Here is a 17,661-nt window from a genome sequence, read left to right as displayed (position 1 = left end):
CCCAATGCCATTCTAATTCCCATCCATTTATTCTTGCTTCTTCCCTCTGAAAACTTTTAGAATCTTCTCTTTATTCTTAGTGTTCTGATCATTTTAATGGTGTGCTTTAATATAGGTCTTGTTGCATTCATTGTGGGTAGCTGGTGGGCCCTTTCAATATGAAGACCTCTGTCTTTCGGTCTTGGCAAAATTTCTTGAATTATTATTTTGATCATTTCCTGCCTACTTATTTTTTGTTCTCTTTCTCTAGAACTCAGTTTGCAAACTGACTGGATGAATGAATGAATGAATGAACGGGAAAAGTTTTCTGAGCACTTTTTGTAGCAAAAAGCTTATTAAGGAATAAACCACAGATTATCAGACCGTATCTTTAAAGCTAAGCGTTTTATTTTAAATTTATCAGGTTTTAAAACACTTTCATTACAGCTTCCATTTATTATAAAATGTAACATTGCTACTCTCAATTCAAGCAATACAAAAATACAGGAAGCACTGATTTTCCATAGGCAGAAATCCCTGATTCAAGTCAGGCATTCCCTGTTATTTTTGGTTTACAATCCATTAAATGCCTAGCATGGACTTGCTATTGCGTATAATACTGGCACCACACTTTGCAAAATAGTCATTTCAGGTGTAGAAAGGTGTTTGTTTAAGGTAAAACGTTAAAAAGATGTTTGCAGTCTTTTTTGGTTGGCATTAAACACTGTATTCTTCCCAGACCTATAAGAAAGAAATGTTTGCAGTCTTACCTGGAATCAGAGGCAGGGACTCTCTCAAGGTTATTTTTCAATATCTGTCTATAATTATGGACGTCCAGAAAGAAAAAAAAAAAAGAGGGAGAAAAATACTTCCCTTGTAGAGAAGCACTCAACAGGAACTAAGCTAAACATCTGAACATTTAGACAGGGTTAACCTCTGACAGGGTTCATCATCCACCCCGATACGACTCACGCAGCTGGAAGTGAGGAAAGACTGGAGTCCAGGTGAGCAAGTGAACTTACACGCCTACGTGACCTGCTGGGCTCAGAAGCACGGAGACCGCCTAAATGCCCCCGCACGCCGCGCAGGCGCGAAGTCGGGACTCGGCGGCCGCCACACCCACCCCGCAGCCTCTGGGGTTTGGCGGCTCCCGGAAGGAGAGCGGGCCCCACCAGAGGAGATTCGTCCGGGTCGGAGGGCCCGCACCCTGTGTGTGAGGCTGCGGAGAGGAAATCTCCACAAAAGATAACTTTCCAAACCTAGCGGGTGGGGAGAGAGAAGACAAATTGAGAGCTCCTGGCCCGCTTCCCCACTGCCGGCACCCCGCCCGAGCCGCGCCGGCGGGGCACACGTCGTCGGCGGGGCGCCGCCAGGTGGAGCCCTCGGGTCTCAGGCCGAGGCGTGAGCCAGCCGCGAGGACCGCGGCCCCGTGGGCCTCATCCCCGCCTCTGCGTCAGCCGCTGACGTCGCCTGAGAAATCTAGGAAGGGAGGAGCTCCGAAAGGCGGGCCCGAGCTGCTGGCAGCGCCCGGGAGGGCCAGGTCGGAGAGGGGAAGCTCCTCTTCCGCGCGCCCCGCCGCCGCAGCGTTGACCCGTCTCGAGAAGAGAAGAGTCCGCTCCGGCCCCGATAAGCAGTGGCTTGGCTAGCGCTGCGCAGGGGATGGACGGCCTCGTGACCTAGGGTCCGGCAGCCGGGAGGGCCGGCCAGCCCGGCTAGAGCAGGGGTGGGGCCGCGGGATCGGCGGGCACTTCCGGAACCGACCGGCGGCCCGAGTGCCCGCGCCGCCGGCCACCATGAACGAGGGGGCCATCTGCAGCGCCCTGCCCGCCATCCCGTACCACAAGCTGGGCGACTTGCGCTACCTGAGCCGCGGCGCGTCCGGCACCGTGTCTTGCGCCCGCCACGCAGACTGGCGCGTTCAGGTGGCCGTGAAACACCTGCACATCCACACCCCGCTGCTCGACAGGTAGGGCGTCCCGGCGGTTCCCCCGCGGAGCCCCGAAATCTGCGTCCACCCACCCGCACTGGCTCTCACCCCAGGCAGGCGGGCTCTGAAACCCAAACGACGGTGACCGCTTGGGGTCGGCCCCACCCCGCGTCATCTCTAGGCAGCCCTTCAAGTTTTGGGCTAAGATGGTGGAGAGAGCTGGCTTCTCTGGAGATGCAGCAATCGCGCTTTTCACTGCCCACCCCTTATTTCTTACTCCTGGGCTTCCTTTCTCAAGACACCAGAAGTCAGCAATCACAGCCCAACTCTAAACGTCCTCTTTTTTTAAATTGGGTTTTGTTTGCTTTGTTTTTTACTTTTTTTTTTGAAATCGAACTCTAGGGCTGCATTACCCAGTAGGTAGCTCTTAGCCACAGGTGGCTACTGAGCGCTTGAAATGTGGCTGTCTGAACTGAAATGTGTTATAAGTGTAAAATACACATCAGATTTCTAGCACTTACTATTTAAAAAATTATAATATCTTATTAATACTTTTATAGGATATGCTGAGATGATATTTTTGATATATTGGGATAAATGTGTTGTTAAAGTTCACGTTTCTTTTTAGTTTTTTTTAAAGTGGCTACTAGAAGATTGCAAATTGTATATGTGGTTCACATATTTTTATTGAACAGCACTGCTCTAGAGTCTGTGATGGTTTGGTTTGGGCTTTCTGTTGTTTGCGGTTTACTACATGTAGTCGTGAAAGTTTAGATATCAAACTCAACTCAATTTAGTTTCTTCTCTTAGTCTCACAGGGAAGGAGGCCTGTCTCTAGAGGAAATTGTATTATTTTTGCTAGCAATAAACTGAAATCAGAAGACTGTTAAATGACCAAAAATTTTGAATATCTCTCCCATCCTGGAACAATATTAGTGCAATGTCCAGATTTCAAGGGAAGGCTAGCATTAGTTTCTGTTTCCAGAAAAATCTTTCAACCATGTGTATTAGTCAGTGAGTCTAGTCACTAGTCTTGTGTATTTTTCTTCCAATAGGAATTTAACCAGGCCCTGCTTTCAGTTCTTAGTGAGTTAACATCCATGATTGCAACATTGTCCTCTCCTCCCACTATATCTAAAGTGAAAATACATCATTCTAGATGCCCGATTAGCTAGAGGCCGACAGTATCAAACAGCAGATAAATTCCTCAGCTTCAGCCCTGCTAATGTTACTGACTTTCATCTGCCTGTGGCTTTTATTTGCTCTCTTGCTATCAGGCTTGGATGGGCTAGATCTCACAGTAAGTTTGAGACACCTCTAGAGATTGTTCCCATTTCTTGTGTGCCATAATCCTGATTTAGTAATATACAGGGTATATTTACCCTGAGTCTTGAATTCTTTGGAGTAAGTACTGGCCAATTATATATATGTAGTCAACTTTGAAGGGTGGTGGTTGATTAGAGAAGATGGATGTATTTTAGAATCAACTATTAAAATACACGGAAATCTAGCACTGATGGACTCATTAGGTATTTTAAAGCAAATTGATCCTCCCATTTTGGATGCTGCTACTCCAGATTTTAATTTACATAAGTTTTGTGCCATTTGGGACCAAGAAATGAAGAAGGAGTTCCCTTTCCATGCTCATTAACAATTTTCATAATCTAAAATTCTTCACTAAATCAGGTAAGAAATTAATTCTGCTACCAAAGAAGCCATAAGGACCAATGCAACACTCTGACATTACTGCATCACATTTTTCTCTAGGTAACAAGTGTTACCTAGAATGTTAACATTAGAAGTATTTATTTATGTAGTCTGAGCATAGGACTGGGCTATGCAGTTGACTCACAGGGTGTCTATGTCCTCACGTATAAAGTGGGAATAACAGATACGTGTACTTCTTGGGCTCTTGTGTGGAGAATGTTTGCATTGTTCTTTGGGATCACGAAAGAAATAATACGTGTATGTGCTATTACATGTTCTTATTTTAGTGATTGGTGAGTCATTCTCTATTAACCTGACTTCTGCCCAATGAGTGGACCCTCTCCAACAATCTCCCAACTCCTTATGAATAGATGAGTCTGATTGGTTGTTCAAACACCTTGTGTAAACAACGTAACTGTTTTGTGACTAGAATTTGCTATGGCTAATTTTAGTGATATGTCTGTAGAAGCTGTATTTTACATTTTTAATTTTTAAAATATAAAAACCTACTTTTAAACTATTTTTGGCTTTTTCTGTTTTCCCACTCACTCATTCTTCCCAAAATCTGACTTTAAGAATTTTACTTCTCTGATTAAGCAGTGAATGGAAAAAACAAAGGCTTTGGAGTCCCACAATTGCAATTCAAATCTGACTCCAAACCTGCCACTTACTGTTGTCGTGACCATTGGAAAATTATTAATTTATCTGAGCCTTAGTGTTCTCATATATAAAGTAGGGATAATGAAACCAACTTTAGTAAAGCGGCTGACACATAATAGGATCACAAAAGAAGGAAGAATGCCTCATACTCTTTTTTTTTTTTTCCTTCTTTTTTTTTTTTTTATTATTTTTTTTTTGGGGGGGGTACACCAGGTTCAATCAACTGTTTTTATACACATATCCCCATATTCCCTCCCTTCCTTGACGCCCCCCCCTCGAGTCCCCCCCACCCTCTCTGCCCCAGTCCTCTAAGGCATCTTCCATCCTCGAGTTGGACTCCCTTTGTTATACAACAACTTCCCACTGACTATTTTACAGTTGGTAGTATATATATGTCTGTGCTACTCTCTCGCTTCTTCTCAGTTTCCCCTTCACCCCCCGCCCCCTCCCATACCTCGAGTTCTCCAGTCCATTCTCTGTATCTGCTTCCTTGTTCTTGTCACTGAGTTCATCAGTACCATTTTTAGATTCCGTATATGTGAGTTAGCATACAATATTTGTCCTTCTCTTTCTGACTTACTTCACTATGTATGACAGATTGTACTTCTATCCACCTCATTACATATAGCTCCATCTCATCCCTTTTTATAGCTGAGTAATATTCCATTGTATATATATGCCACATCTTCTGTATCCATTCATTTGTTGATGGGCATTTAGGTTGCTTCCATGTCCTGGCTATTGTAAAGAGTGCTGCAATAAACATTATGGTACAAGTTTCTTTTGGGATTATGGTTTTCTTTGGGTATATGCCCAGGAGTGGGATGACTGGATCATATGGTAGTTCTATTTGTAGTTTTTTAAGGAACCTCCAAATTGTTTTCCATAGTGGCTGTACCAACTTACAGTCCCACCAACAGTGCAGGAGAGTTCCCTTTTCTCCACACCCTCTCCAACATTTGTTGTTTCCAGATTTTGTGATGATGGCCATTCTGATTGGTGTGAGGTGATACCTCATTGTGGCTTTGACTTGCATTTCTCTGATGATTAGTGATGTTGAGCATCTTTTCATGTGTTTGTTGGCCATCTGTATGTCTTCTTTGGAGAAATGTCTATTTAGGTCTTCTGCCCATTTGTGGATTGGGTTATTTGCTTTTTTGGTATGAAGCTGCATTGAGCTGCTTGTATATTTTGGAGGTTAATCCTTTGTCCGTTGTTTCATAGGCAATTATTTTTTCCCATTCTGAGGGTTGCCTTTTAGTCTTGTTTGTGGTTTGTTTCGCTGTGCAAAAGCTTTTAAGTTTCATGAGGTCCCATTTGTTTATTCTCGATTTTATTTCCATGATTCTAGGAGGTGGGTCAAAAAGGATGTTGCTTTGATGTATGTCAAAGAGTGTTCTGCCTATGTTTTCCTCTAGGAGTTTTATAGTGTCTGGCCTTACATGTAGGTCTTTAATCCATTTGGAGTTTATTTTTGTGTATGGTGTTAGGAAGTGTTCTAATTTCATTCTTTTACATGTTGCTGTCCAATTTTCCCAGCACCACTTATTGAAGAGGCTGTCTTTTTTCCATTGTATACTCATACTCTTAATGGAGGAGGAATTAGTATATTAAGTATCACTAAGATTTACCCTAGCATGCCCTCTCTATAATTCTTTCTCAGAGTATCCAGGAACCTTCCCTGCAAAGTTGGTACTCAATAACTGTCCTGTTGATCTACATCGTATGAGGCAAATACAAAATACAGATCTGTTTCAACTTAGGAAATATAAATTTAATTAAAGCTGGTCTCACAAACTGGTATAATTGGTTGCCTCACAGTTGTGATATTAAGTGGCTGATAAACAAGGAGAGATGTTCTTTACTATATGCATTCTTGTAACTCTTGAGTTTTGAAACATGTAGGTATGTTACCTATTCAAAACATAGATGACTAAGTTTTTTTTGCTTTATTTTGCTTATTGTTTGTTTTTAAAGGAGGCCACATAGTCTGGTCTGGAATGTTTGTTGCTTTTCTTATTTCAGCAGCGAATCATCAAGAGCTTGGGTGGTTTAAGCACCAACTAATCATCAATTACCTAATAAGTTTCTCCTAGAGACAATTCTCTTTCTGTTACTGCTGCTACCAACACCAGATCACCCATGGTAAAAGTTGATGACAAATCCAATTCCTTTCATACACACACACACATACATACATGTATGTATATACACACACACATATATACCTCCCTTAGTCAATCAGGTCAGTCAGTCAGTCACCACAGCCTGGGCATTCTATTCAGCTAGTGTTTTTCTTAATGTTTCCACTGCAACCTTTATAGTTTCAGACTCTACATTGCTTCACATCTTAACTACAATTATAATCTCCTGGCTTTCAAACTCTACCTCCTTCTGCCAAGTTAATCATCCTAAAAGTTTGTTCCACTCATGTCATTCTTGTGCTCAGTAACCTATAGTCACAACTCAGTGACTACCAAATAAAGTATAAACACCCTCACCTGGCTTTAAGGCTCTGAGATGAGGCCCTGCCCTACCCTATTCACCTTCACTGCCTTTACACACTCTGTTAAACATCCTGATTTGTATTAAACAATTTGTCATTTTCCAAATATAGCCTGCACTTTAACTTCCTTGAATTCATTTAATACATATCTATTAGGTATATTTTGTTTGCCAGGTACTGTTCCAGATCCTAAGGATACACAGATGATAAAGAAAGGCAAAATCTTCCCCTCTTGGAGGCCACAACCATCTTGGATGCCCTCTTTCCAATGGTTGAAATTCTCTCCATCCTTAATGTACTGTTGACATCTCTCTCTAAAGGCTGTAGTAACTCTCTTAGCCCAAATTTACTAGTTCTCTGAGCTCCCTATAGTTATTTATGTATTTATTTATTTGTTTGCTTGTTTATTTACTTGTTTTTGATGGCACTTATCACATTTTGCCTTATATTTTAAGTATTTGGTTTTCTTTTTTATTTGCTTATTTTTTAATTTTATTGAGGAATACTTGACAAATATAATTATATATATTTAAAGTGCACAACATGATTATTTGCTGTACATAAACATCATCATGGAATAATTACCAAGATCAATATAATTAGCACATCCAAATACATACAAATGACCAATAGGTATGTGAAAAGGTGCTCAACATCACTAATAGTTGGAGAAGTGCAAATCAAGACCACAATGAGTATTTATTTTTCTTAAAAGGATTTCTGGACAGCTTGAGGTCACAGACTTTTTTTTTTAATTTAATAGTCTGTAATGCTGAGCACAGTTCTTTACTCATAATAAAAGTTCAATATTTATTCGTTATATGAATGGCTAAGCAAATGAACCTGGGATCCGTTATAAGCATTTACCTGTTTTCAGTGTTGTTTCCCTCAGTTCCAGTGTATAATTTCTAAGCATTATTGACCCTTATGCAACTATTATCATCTAGTCATTAAAATCCACAACATTTAAGTGTTTTAATATTGAGGATATTTAGAAAATTTTTGTTATGCAACCATAAGGTTTAATATAACAGTCTAATCAAATTTGATCATTTTAATACAACATAAACTTAATGTAATTTAGTTCAAGCACCTATCATTCTAATATAGATAGACTTTATAAACTTAAACATTGTGTTCTTTCCCTTTCCTAGGAAGAGTGCAATAATAATATGTATGTAGCACTTTTTTCTATCAGTAGTTTATGTAAGTTATTTTGGTCTCTAAACAGACCTATGGGCTATATAGGGTAGCTATTATACCTACTTTAAATACAAAGAAACTAAGAGAAATTACATAATTTACGTGGGGTCAAAAGCTAATGAATGAAAAAATCCAGGATTAATATTTATAGGCATGATAATTATGTATTTTCATTACTTTGAAATAATTATGAATTTTCTTTCTTTAGTGAAAGATATGATGTCTTAAGAGAAGCTGAAATTTTACACAAAGCTAGATTTAGTTACATTCTTCCAATTTTGGGAATTTGCAATGAGCCTGAATTTTTGGGAATAGTTACTGAATACATGCCAAATGGATCATTAAATGAACTCCTACATAGGGTAAGTATCATGTTACACATTTTCAGTGGCTGTAATTCTGTTATTCAGCCTATACAGTGCTTTGGTTTTACATATGATCAGATTATTTGGGGATATTATAGATGAATCAAAATAAGAATAACGAAAAACAATTGCAGTGGTAAAGTTTCACCATTTATGGCTTCTTTTGTGTTGTTAAAAATACTGTGGAGTTAGCCCCTGCATTCTAAGTGACCTAGATTATTTTGCTTAGGTTACTGTTCCTGAGGTTTATACTGAATTCCGTTATCCACATGTATGTATATGTGTGGGTGAGGAATAGGAGAGAGAAAAGATAAACTCTGCACACTATACAATTTATTGTTAGTTTAAGCCAGATTTCATTTTATGTTGAAGACAATTTAGGACTCAAATTAACTGTTAATGATACCAGTTCATGAAGTTCTGAATTAATAGGCCAAATCTATCTCTGAGTATCAAATACATGAGCTTTTCCAGTAACAGACAATGGCATGAGCCATGTACCTTTTTCGCAAGGCATCAGTTACTCTGGCTTTAATTGTGAATCCCATCAATAAACAGATTTGGGAGGGGGTTCTCATTCTCAAAATATGTATATTCATCTAGTGTTGTTTGCTTGATCTTACATCATTATCTCTCGCCTGCAGTTTCTGTCAAGAAATATTTTTAAATAACTTGGTCTATTTTGTGAGGGTTGCTTTTTAGTTAAAACTCAATAGTAACATAATCTATAAAATCCAATCACTGGACACTCCTAACTTCTGATACATCACAGTGTTCCATAAGCAAACAAGGAAGAATGGGTGCCACTGTCAGCACTCATGGAGTGACTTCCTCTTTATTTCAGGATACAACACATTCTGTTTGTGACAGGGCCGTCTGAAACAAGGGCAGAGTAAAGTAACTAGTGTCAGTGTATAAGATTTATGTAACCATCACAGCAGTGAAGATACAAATACTAAATAAACACAATTTCCTTTTTTTAAATGAATACAGTATAAGCATAAATTCTAATATTTTCTTCCCATACCCCAGCACCCCAGTAGATGCTCTAATACCCAAATTTGAAGCCCATTAGAAATTCTAGAGCCTCCTGCAGGGGGATTGCTAGCTCCTGGAAGGAAATGATAAAATACAAAGTGAGTGCTCATCAACTGTCCTCTCCATGATCAAAAGCTTCCATATAACACTATGCTGCAGAGAGGCCTTGTTACTTCTTTAAACTATATAATTTTCAGAAAAAAGTTTTCTTTTTACAGATTAAAAGATTCAGTTACTCAAAGGGTTGGGAATCTGTATACAAGAGGCAGTAATGCTCAACATTTGTGTTTCTTTTGGTGTCCTGTATTATTACGTTAGGATTTGTCTTGAAACACCCTCCCCCAACCTCACAAAGGATTGTTGAAAAAAATCAAAATACTATGTAAAAGCAAAGTATTTTGAGCCATTCCCCTGCCAGATTAATCAGGAAACTATAAGCTGATCCATTTGCAGAAAAATATTCTCAAGAGCAGTTTAGAGCTTTCAGTAGAAGCATACTTTTTCATATTATTTAGTAAAATGTACCCAGTGGCATGGTGCCTGAAGATTCATTGCTGAATTTTCCCAAATTATCTAATTTTTCTGGGTATGTTCATTCTTCTGGGAAGCTGTATTAACTTTTATGTTTAGAAAACATTTCTTAAGAAAGTTCAGATGATTATTACTTATAAGTACCAGGAAATAGAAAGCATTACATTTTTAATGTTTCTATGCTGTATATATTTAGAAATGAAGATGATTTTTGTTGCCTTCACAAAAGCAAAGCTCCCAAAGGCTAATTTTTCAAGCTGAAATGCAAATAAATATATGATTTAAAAATATGAAGTATTAATGCTTAGTAAATAAATATAATGTAAAAATTTAACTGATGCAGTGATTATCATCATAATAAAGTATGGTTTTATATTAATAGAAATTTAAAATATAAATTTTGAATAGAAATAAATTGCGTGTGTACACATTCATGGGCACAAGTTATTTGATAGAAGCCATAGAATGGCAAGATGGATATGGGTATAAATATATGTCTGGGTATTATGCAGATAAAAAAATTAAAAACTGTCTCAACTGAAGAAAGACCCCATACCATGTAGTTGCATTACCAGAATAAACTAAAAGGAAGTATCAGTACTGTAAAGTTATTATTTTCTCTAAAAATTGAGGAAAATAAGATGCAAGGATGTTAATGTCAAATTTATACTATATAATAAAATGAGTATAATTTTTGCCCTATATTTAGTTATACTGGATATTTAGTTTAATACCATATTTCCTCATGGAATATTTCATTTCTAAGTGGAAATAAATGTGGCCACTAATTTTGGTTTTGTTTCTTTCCATATACATGAAGAAAAATGAATATCCTGATGTTCCTTGGCCATTGAGATTTCGTATTCTGCATGAAATTGCACTAGGTGTAAATTACCTGCACAATATGAATCCTCCTCTACTTCATCATGACCTGAAGACACAAAATATCTTATTGGATAATGAATTTCATGTTAAGGTAATTACTTTGAAAAAAAAAAAAACTTATCTGCATCCTGTGTTTAATAGTTTTAAAGACTCTTTAGTTATTTCTTCTACCTTGCCAATTTAATATCTCTGCCTTTTCCATAGCCCCTAATTCAGTGCCACTTCTTCCTGCTGCAGTGGGTTAGTTATTCCTAGACTACAGAGATTGATAAAATTATGGTTCAAAATACAAAGTCATTATGTTCTTAATTTAAATTGTCAATAATACCTTTGTTTACTTTTTATTTTGAAATTATTATAGATCATAGGTGGTTGCAAAGAAGTCCCATGTACCCTTCACCCAGTTTCTGCCAGTGGTTACATCATGTATAATTATAGTACTATATTAAGACTAGGAATTTGACATTGGAACAATGCACGTATGTAGTTCTGTATCGCTTTATCATGTGTAAATTTGTGTAACCACCATAGCAATCAAGATATAACACTATTCTATAATGGAAATAAAATCTAGAATAAACAAATGGGACCTCATGAAACTTAAAAGCTTTTGCACAGCAAAAGAAACCATAAACAAGACAAAAAGACAACCCTCAGAATGGGAGAAATTACCTGCCAACGAAGCAACGGACAAAGGATTAATCTCCAGAATATTCAAGCAGCTCATGCAGCTTAATAACAAAAAAAGCAAATAACTCCACAAATAGGCAAAAGGCCTAAATAGACATTTCTCCAAAGAAGACATACAGATGGCCAACAAACACATGAAAAGATGCTCAACATCACTAATCATTAGAGAAATGCAAGTCAGAGCCACAATGAGGTATCACCTCACACAGGACACAATGGCCACATCAAAAAATCTAGAAACAATAAATGCTGGAGAGGGTGTGGAGAAAAGGGAATTCTCCTGCACTGTTGGTGGGAATGTAAGCTGGTATAGCCACTATGGAAAACAGTTTGGTGGTTCCTTTAAAAACTAAAAGCAGAACTACCATATGACCCAGTAATCCCACTCCTGGGCATATACCCAGAGAAAACCATAATCCCAAAAGAAACATGTACCATAATGTTCATTGCAGCACTATTTACAATAGCCAGGACATGGAAGCAACCTAAATGCCCATCAACAAATGAATGGATAAAGAAGATGTGGCATATATATACAATGGAATATTACTCAGCCATAAAAAGGAATGAAATTGAACTATATGTAATGAGGTGGATAGATGTAGAGACTGTCATGCAGAGTGAAGTAAGCCAGAAAGAGGAAAACAAATGCTGTATGCTAACTCATATATATGGAATATAAAAAAAAAAGAAATGGTACTGATGAACCCAGTGACAGGGCAAGAATAAGGATGCAGATGCAGAGAATGGACTGGAGGACACGGGGTTGAGGGGGTGGGGGGGCGAAGGGGAAGCTGGGATGAAGTGAGAGAGTAACATAGACATATATACACTGTCATCTGTAAAATAGATAGCTAGTGGGAAGTTGCTGTATAGCATAGGGACATCAACTCGATGATGGGTGATGCCTTAGAGGGCCAGGACATGGAGAGTGGGAGGGAGTTGTGGGAGGGAGGGGATATGGGGGTATATGTCTAAATACAGCTGATTCACGTTGGCATACCTCCAAAGCTGGCACAGAAGTGTAAAGCAATTATATTCCAATGAAGAGCTTTAAAAAAAAAAAGATACAACACTATTCTATCACAACAAAGATATCACTTATGCTACCCCTTTATAGTCATACTCACCTTCTCCCCTCCATCATCCCTAACCACTGTCAACCACTAATCTGTTTTCCATCTCTATAATTTTGTCATTTTGAGAATGCTATATAAATGGAATCATACAGTGTGTGATATTGTAAGATTGGCTTTGTTCACTTAGCATAATGCCTTTGAGATCCATTTAAGTTGTTGCTTGTGTCAGTAGTTGGTTTCTTTTTCATTGGTGAATAGTATTCCATGCTGTGGGTGTACCAAACTTGTTTAACCATTCACCCATTGAGAGATATTTTGGTTATTTTTAGTCTTTGGCAATTACAATAAAGCTCCTACGAATAGTCCTGTGCAGCCTTTTGAACAAACATTAAGCTTTCATTCCTCTGAGATAAATGCCAAAGAGTGTAACTGCTTGGTCATATGGTAAGCATATGTTTAGCTTTTTAAGAAACTACCTAGCTATTTTCCATATTGGCTGTACCATTGTATATTCCACCCGTAATATTTGAAAGATCAGCTTTTCTGCACCCTAACCAGCATTTGGTATTATCAGTTTTTTATTCTAGCATTCTAATAGATGTATAGTGATCTATCACCATGGTCTTAATTTTCATTTTCCTGTGATGTTGAATATTGTTATTTATTTATTTGCCATATCTATATCCTCTTCAGTGAAACATCTCTTCATATCTTAAGACCATTTTCTACTTGCATTCTTTGCTTCTTTACTAGTGGGTTTTAAGAGTTCTGTGTATTTTTTAGATATAAGTCCTTCATCAGATATGTAGTTTGCAAAAATTTTCTGCCCATCCAAAGTTTGTTCTTTTATTCCTTTTAACAGGGTCTTTCACAGAGCAAAAATTTCAATTTTTTTCTTTTATGATCATGCTTTTGCTGTCATGTCTAAGCACTCTTCACCAAGCCATAGGTATTGAAGATTTACTTCCATGTTATCTTCTAAAAGTTCCATAGATATATGTTTTACATTTAAATCTATGATATGTGGTCTATTTTGAATTAATTTTTTGCATAAAGTATAAGGTTTAGATAGCTAAAGGCACCAGAGGAGTAGTGATTTCAGCTACCCTATATATCCAGCTGATGACAGCAAATAAAAAGTAGTTACTGAGAAATTAATACTAAATGTAACTAACTTTATTTTTACATAGTATTTCACTTATTAAAATAATATACATAATTGAAGAGTATTATAAGTATCCAAAAATGTTCAAATAAGTAATCGGGAAGTTGGAACAATAGAGAAATAAATATAAAAGATGTGAGAAAAGTTAAGTGAAAAAATAAACCTTTAGTGAAGGTACTTCTCTCTAGAATAAAATGGAAGGAAAAGGAAGAGGGAAGCAAGCTGCTCCCTCAATACTGCTTAAAAAAAGAGAGACTGGGCTTCCTAGGTGGCGCAGTGGTTAAGATTCCGCCTGCCAATGCAGAGGACATGGGTTCGATCCCTGCTCCAGGAAGATCCCACATGCCACAGAGCAACTAAGCCCATGTGCCAAAAAAAAAAAACTTAAAAAAAAGAGAGACTAATCTATTACATCAATTATAGAACCATATAAGCAGAAGTGACTTAATCTAGTCCCCTAATTGGCTAGTCCCCTGAATCCTCACTATGGCAATCCCTCATCTCCCAAGGCAGTTACCCTGTGACAGGGGAGTCTTTAACATCCATACCTGAATGACTGTGACATTTTTTTAAATGATCAGTCAAACCTCCTTCCCTGTTGCTTCCACTCATCTGTCCTAATTCCACTCTATGTGATAAAATGAGTTCAAGGTCCAATTTTATTTCCACCTGACAGCCCTTCTGAGATTTTAAGTTGCCCATAATCCCCCCACCTCTCACATACACTTCTCCCTTATACACATCTTTAGTTTATTCAACCAATTTCCTTATTGCATAGGTTTTAATCTCAGGTTCTGTCTGGATGCATCTGTGTTTAAATCTCTCTTAAATTTTGATCCTCAGAACTAAACAAAATACCTGTATTACCTAACACAAGTTCATGTGACCAACACATGGTGAGGTCAAATAAACCAAAATGTTAGAGTTTGGAGCAGAGAAAGGTTTATTGCAGGGCCAAGCAAGGAGGAGTAGCTCATGCTGGAAAAACCCTAACTCCCCAAAGGGTTTCAGCAAAGCATTTTTAAAGGCAAGGTGAGTGGGGGCCACACCTTGGGTACGTGGTCAGCTCTTGCACAGGTTCTCGGATTAGTTGATGGTGGTCAATCCTTAGGTGCCAGATGGTCTGGGGGTTATGTGCCCATGATCATCAAGTAGTTAATTTCTTCCATTTAGTGGTGGTTTTAGCATCTGAAAAACTCAGGAGATATGCATCAGATACTGTTATCTAGGTACTTTAGAGAGGAGCTAAAGCAGAAGATATGGGGAGGAGGTCTATCCCAGGAAGGCCCCATAGGGTCCTGCTTGTTTACACCCTTGATGTAGTCTGATAAATGTAGAATTGAATGGAGATGTCGTTTCCCTGAATACTTTGTATTCATAGTTCCTTAATAATTGGTCTTTTGAGAGGCAGTCCTATAACAGCATTCAAATTGGGCCGTGTCAACAAAAAGCACAGAAAGGTTTTCTTTTTTTTTAATGTATTTTTACTTAAGTCATATCTCCTTGACATGTACTTTACAGAATATTTTCTGGACATCATCAAAGTTTATCTTGTTAGATTAGGTCTTACGCTCTTAAGACCTATTTTGAATGGTTTTTCTGTAGTTCAAGGATTTTTAACTTTGTCTTCCAGCTTTGTGTCATCTTCAAATTTCATTAATGGTTTTCTTGTATCTTCAAGTAGTGATTAACTATTAACCCAATACAGAGTTCAAATCAGAGCTACACAACATGGTGCTAAAAACCTCCCTTCAGGTCAATATCAATCCTTTTATTAATTAGGACTTTTGGAGAATAAGCATTTATTTCGTTTGGAATAGCCCTAAAAGAGCTGTTATACAGCCCATATTTCTCCATTTTTTTCCATAAGAATCTTACAAAATTCCTTGCTTGACTATTTTCCCAGGTGTCCTTGTTACCAAGTCCAAGTTCATACTGCTCACTGAAGGACAGGGCCAGTAGATCAACAGAGGAGGTGTTGGGGCAAGGAATAGCAGCTTTATTCAGAAAGCCAGTAGACCAAGAAGATGGTGGACTAGTGTCCCAAAGAACTACCTTGCCCAAGCTAGAATTCAGGCTTTTATTTTTATACTAAAAGGGGAGAGGGTATGGTTGATTGTCGCAAATTTCTTGGAATCCTTTGTTCTTGCAGGTGTCCATGTAGGTCAGGTCATGATGTTCCTATAAACCTCCAACAAGACAAATGTTATTCTCTGTTCTGTAACTTTTTATCTCTATGTGAATACAAAGGTGCTATACCTTTAAAGGTCAGAGCCTTGAAAATGGGCTTTCTTGTATACTTCAGGCAACAGGCAACATTCTTAGCTTGCAGCAAAAGCAATAGAATACAAAGGTTAAGGTAAAAGAAACAGATCCAATACTGTCAGATATATTCTTCCCTGTTACATACTCATGGCTTACTCCCCCTCCTTCTTCACCCTCATTATCAGAGTGGCTTTCCCTGACAACCCACCCAGTTCCTCTGTATCCTCATGCCTTGATTAATGCCTCTCCATTGTATTTTTCACCATCTTACATAACACTTTTTATTAATGTGTTTATTGACCATTTCCCCCAATTAGAATATAATAAGCTTCATGAAGACTCACATTTAGTCTGTTTTATTTACTACCACCTGCTTAGCATATGTCAAAAAATGAACTTGATTTCTTTATGAGGTCAATTGGGTGAGTGGGACAATAGTTAAATATATTAGAAATCATTATTTTTTCAATATTTTGTACGTAATCTCAGAGACTCTGTCCAGCTGATGAGAAATTTGAGATCTGTAACTATGATTACCTATTGATTTAGAGCAAATGCCTATATTTGTGATATGTTTGTCTTTTTTAAGAGTTAATTAAAATAAATTCTACAGCCAGAGTGCAGATAATTTTTGATTCACCCTCGTATTCCAGATAGGCCTAATAATTTAATAGTCAAGGATGTTATTTAAGTACCTCAGAATGTTTTATCATATACAAACTGTTTTAACGTTTACTCTTAGACAGTAGTACTACTACCAAAAGAGGAAATGAAGTCTGTCATTCCTTTATAATTTGTTGAGCAACAGTGTTGTGCTAGACATCCCAAGTACTTGGGACATGTCACATAAGGTCTGAAATTGATCACTGGGCTGATATAATTTTTCATTAGTTCTTTCTGGCTCTTTCATTAATTACTCATAAAGTGTCTCTTCATTACAGTTTCTAATTTTTTAAACCTGGGATTAAGAATAGACTCTACCAATATGTAGATTTGCAAAATCAGTTGTTTTCCCTTTTTAAAAATCAGAATGATATTTGCTTTTCTCCTATCCTGTAATACCTCTCCATCACCATGGAGGTATTTGCAGGTATTCTAACTAAACCTGAAATATATGTAAAATGACCTGAGATTTGTACTTTATAAACTTTTCAACCTCCTTGGACGTTTTTTTCTTTATTGCAGTCCAGAAACTATTCTTGATAGAGAAGACAGAAGCAAAGTAATAGGTGATGATGATCCCTGCTTTCTCTTTTTCATTGATCAGTAGGGTACCCATGGTCTTTCCAGAGTTTAAAATAGTTTGGCTTTGTGTGTTTTTTTTTAATTTTTATTAGTTTTAGCACATATAAAACTGTGACCTTTCTAATACTCTTTAGTGACACTCTTTTATATGCATCCAGTGTATCTCTACTTTTTATTTTATAAATGTCCCTTAAAAGTCAAAGTTTATCAGTGACTCATGAGAAAGTAACAGTTATCTGATCTACCTATCTTCTTGGAAGGGTCTTTAAATGAAGTGCAAAAAATCTTTTAAAATACTTAATGAAATTAAATGGAAACTCATACCTTTCTACAGTTTTTTAAAGTAAATTTTTTCACTAGAATGCTAACTAGAAACATAGTATCTAAAAGAAAAACATATACTACCAATTAAGATC

General features: G+C 37.6%; 1 protein-coding gene across 1 annotated transcript in view; it reads left to right on the top strand.

Annotated features, from left to right (window-relative positions):
• Nucleotides 1-1,139: 1,139 nt before the first annotated feature.
• The window catches only part of RIPK2 (receptor interacting serine/threonine kinase 2), a 31,626-nt gene continuing 15,104 nt past the window's right edge, over nt 1,140-17,661 (top strand). The window contains exons 1-3 of the mRNA XM_057735471.1: nt 1,140-1,945; nt 8,191-8,344; nt 10,737-10,892. Coding sequence (XP_057591454.1) covers nt 1,773-1,945; nt 8,191-8,344; nt 10,737-10,892 — 483 coding nt within the window. The 5' untranslated portion in view covers nt 1,140-1,772. The remainder of the gene's footprint in view (nt 1,946-8,190; nt 8,345-10,736; nt 10,893-17,661) is intronic.

Source organism: Hippopotamus amphibius, chromosome 5 (genome assembly GCF_030028045.1).
Source record: "Hippopotamus amphibius kiboko isolate mHipAmp2 chromosome 5, mHipAmp2.hap2, whole genome shotgun sequence".
NCBI lineage: Eukaryota > Metazoa > Chordata > Mammalia > Artiodactyla > Hippopotamidae > Hippopotamus > Hippopotamus amphibius.
Note: the sequence above shows the minus strand (reverse complement) of the source record. Positions and strands in the feature narration are given on the sequence as shown.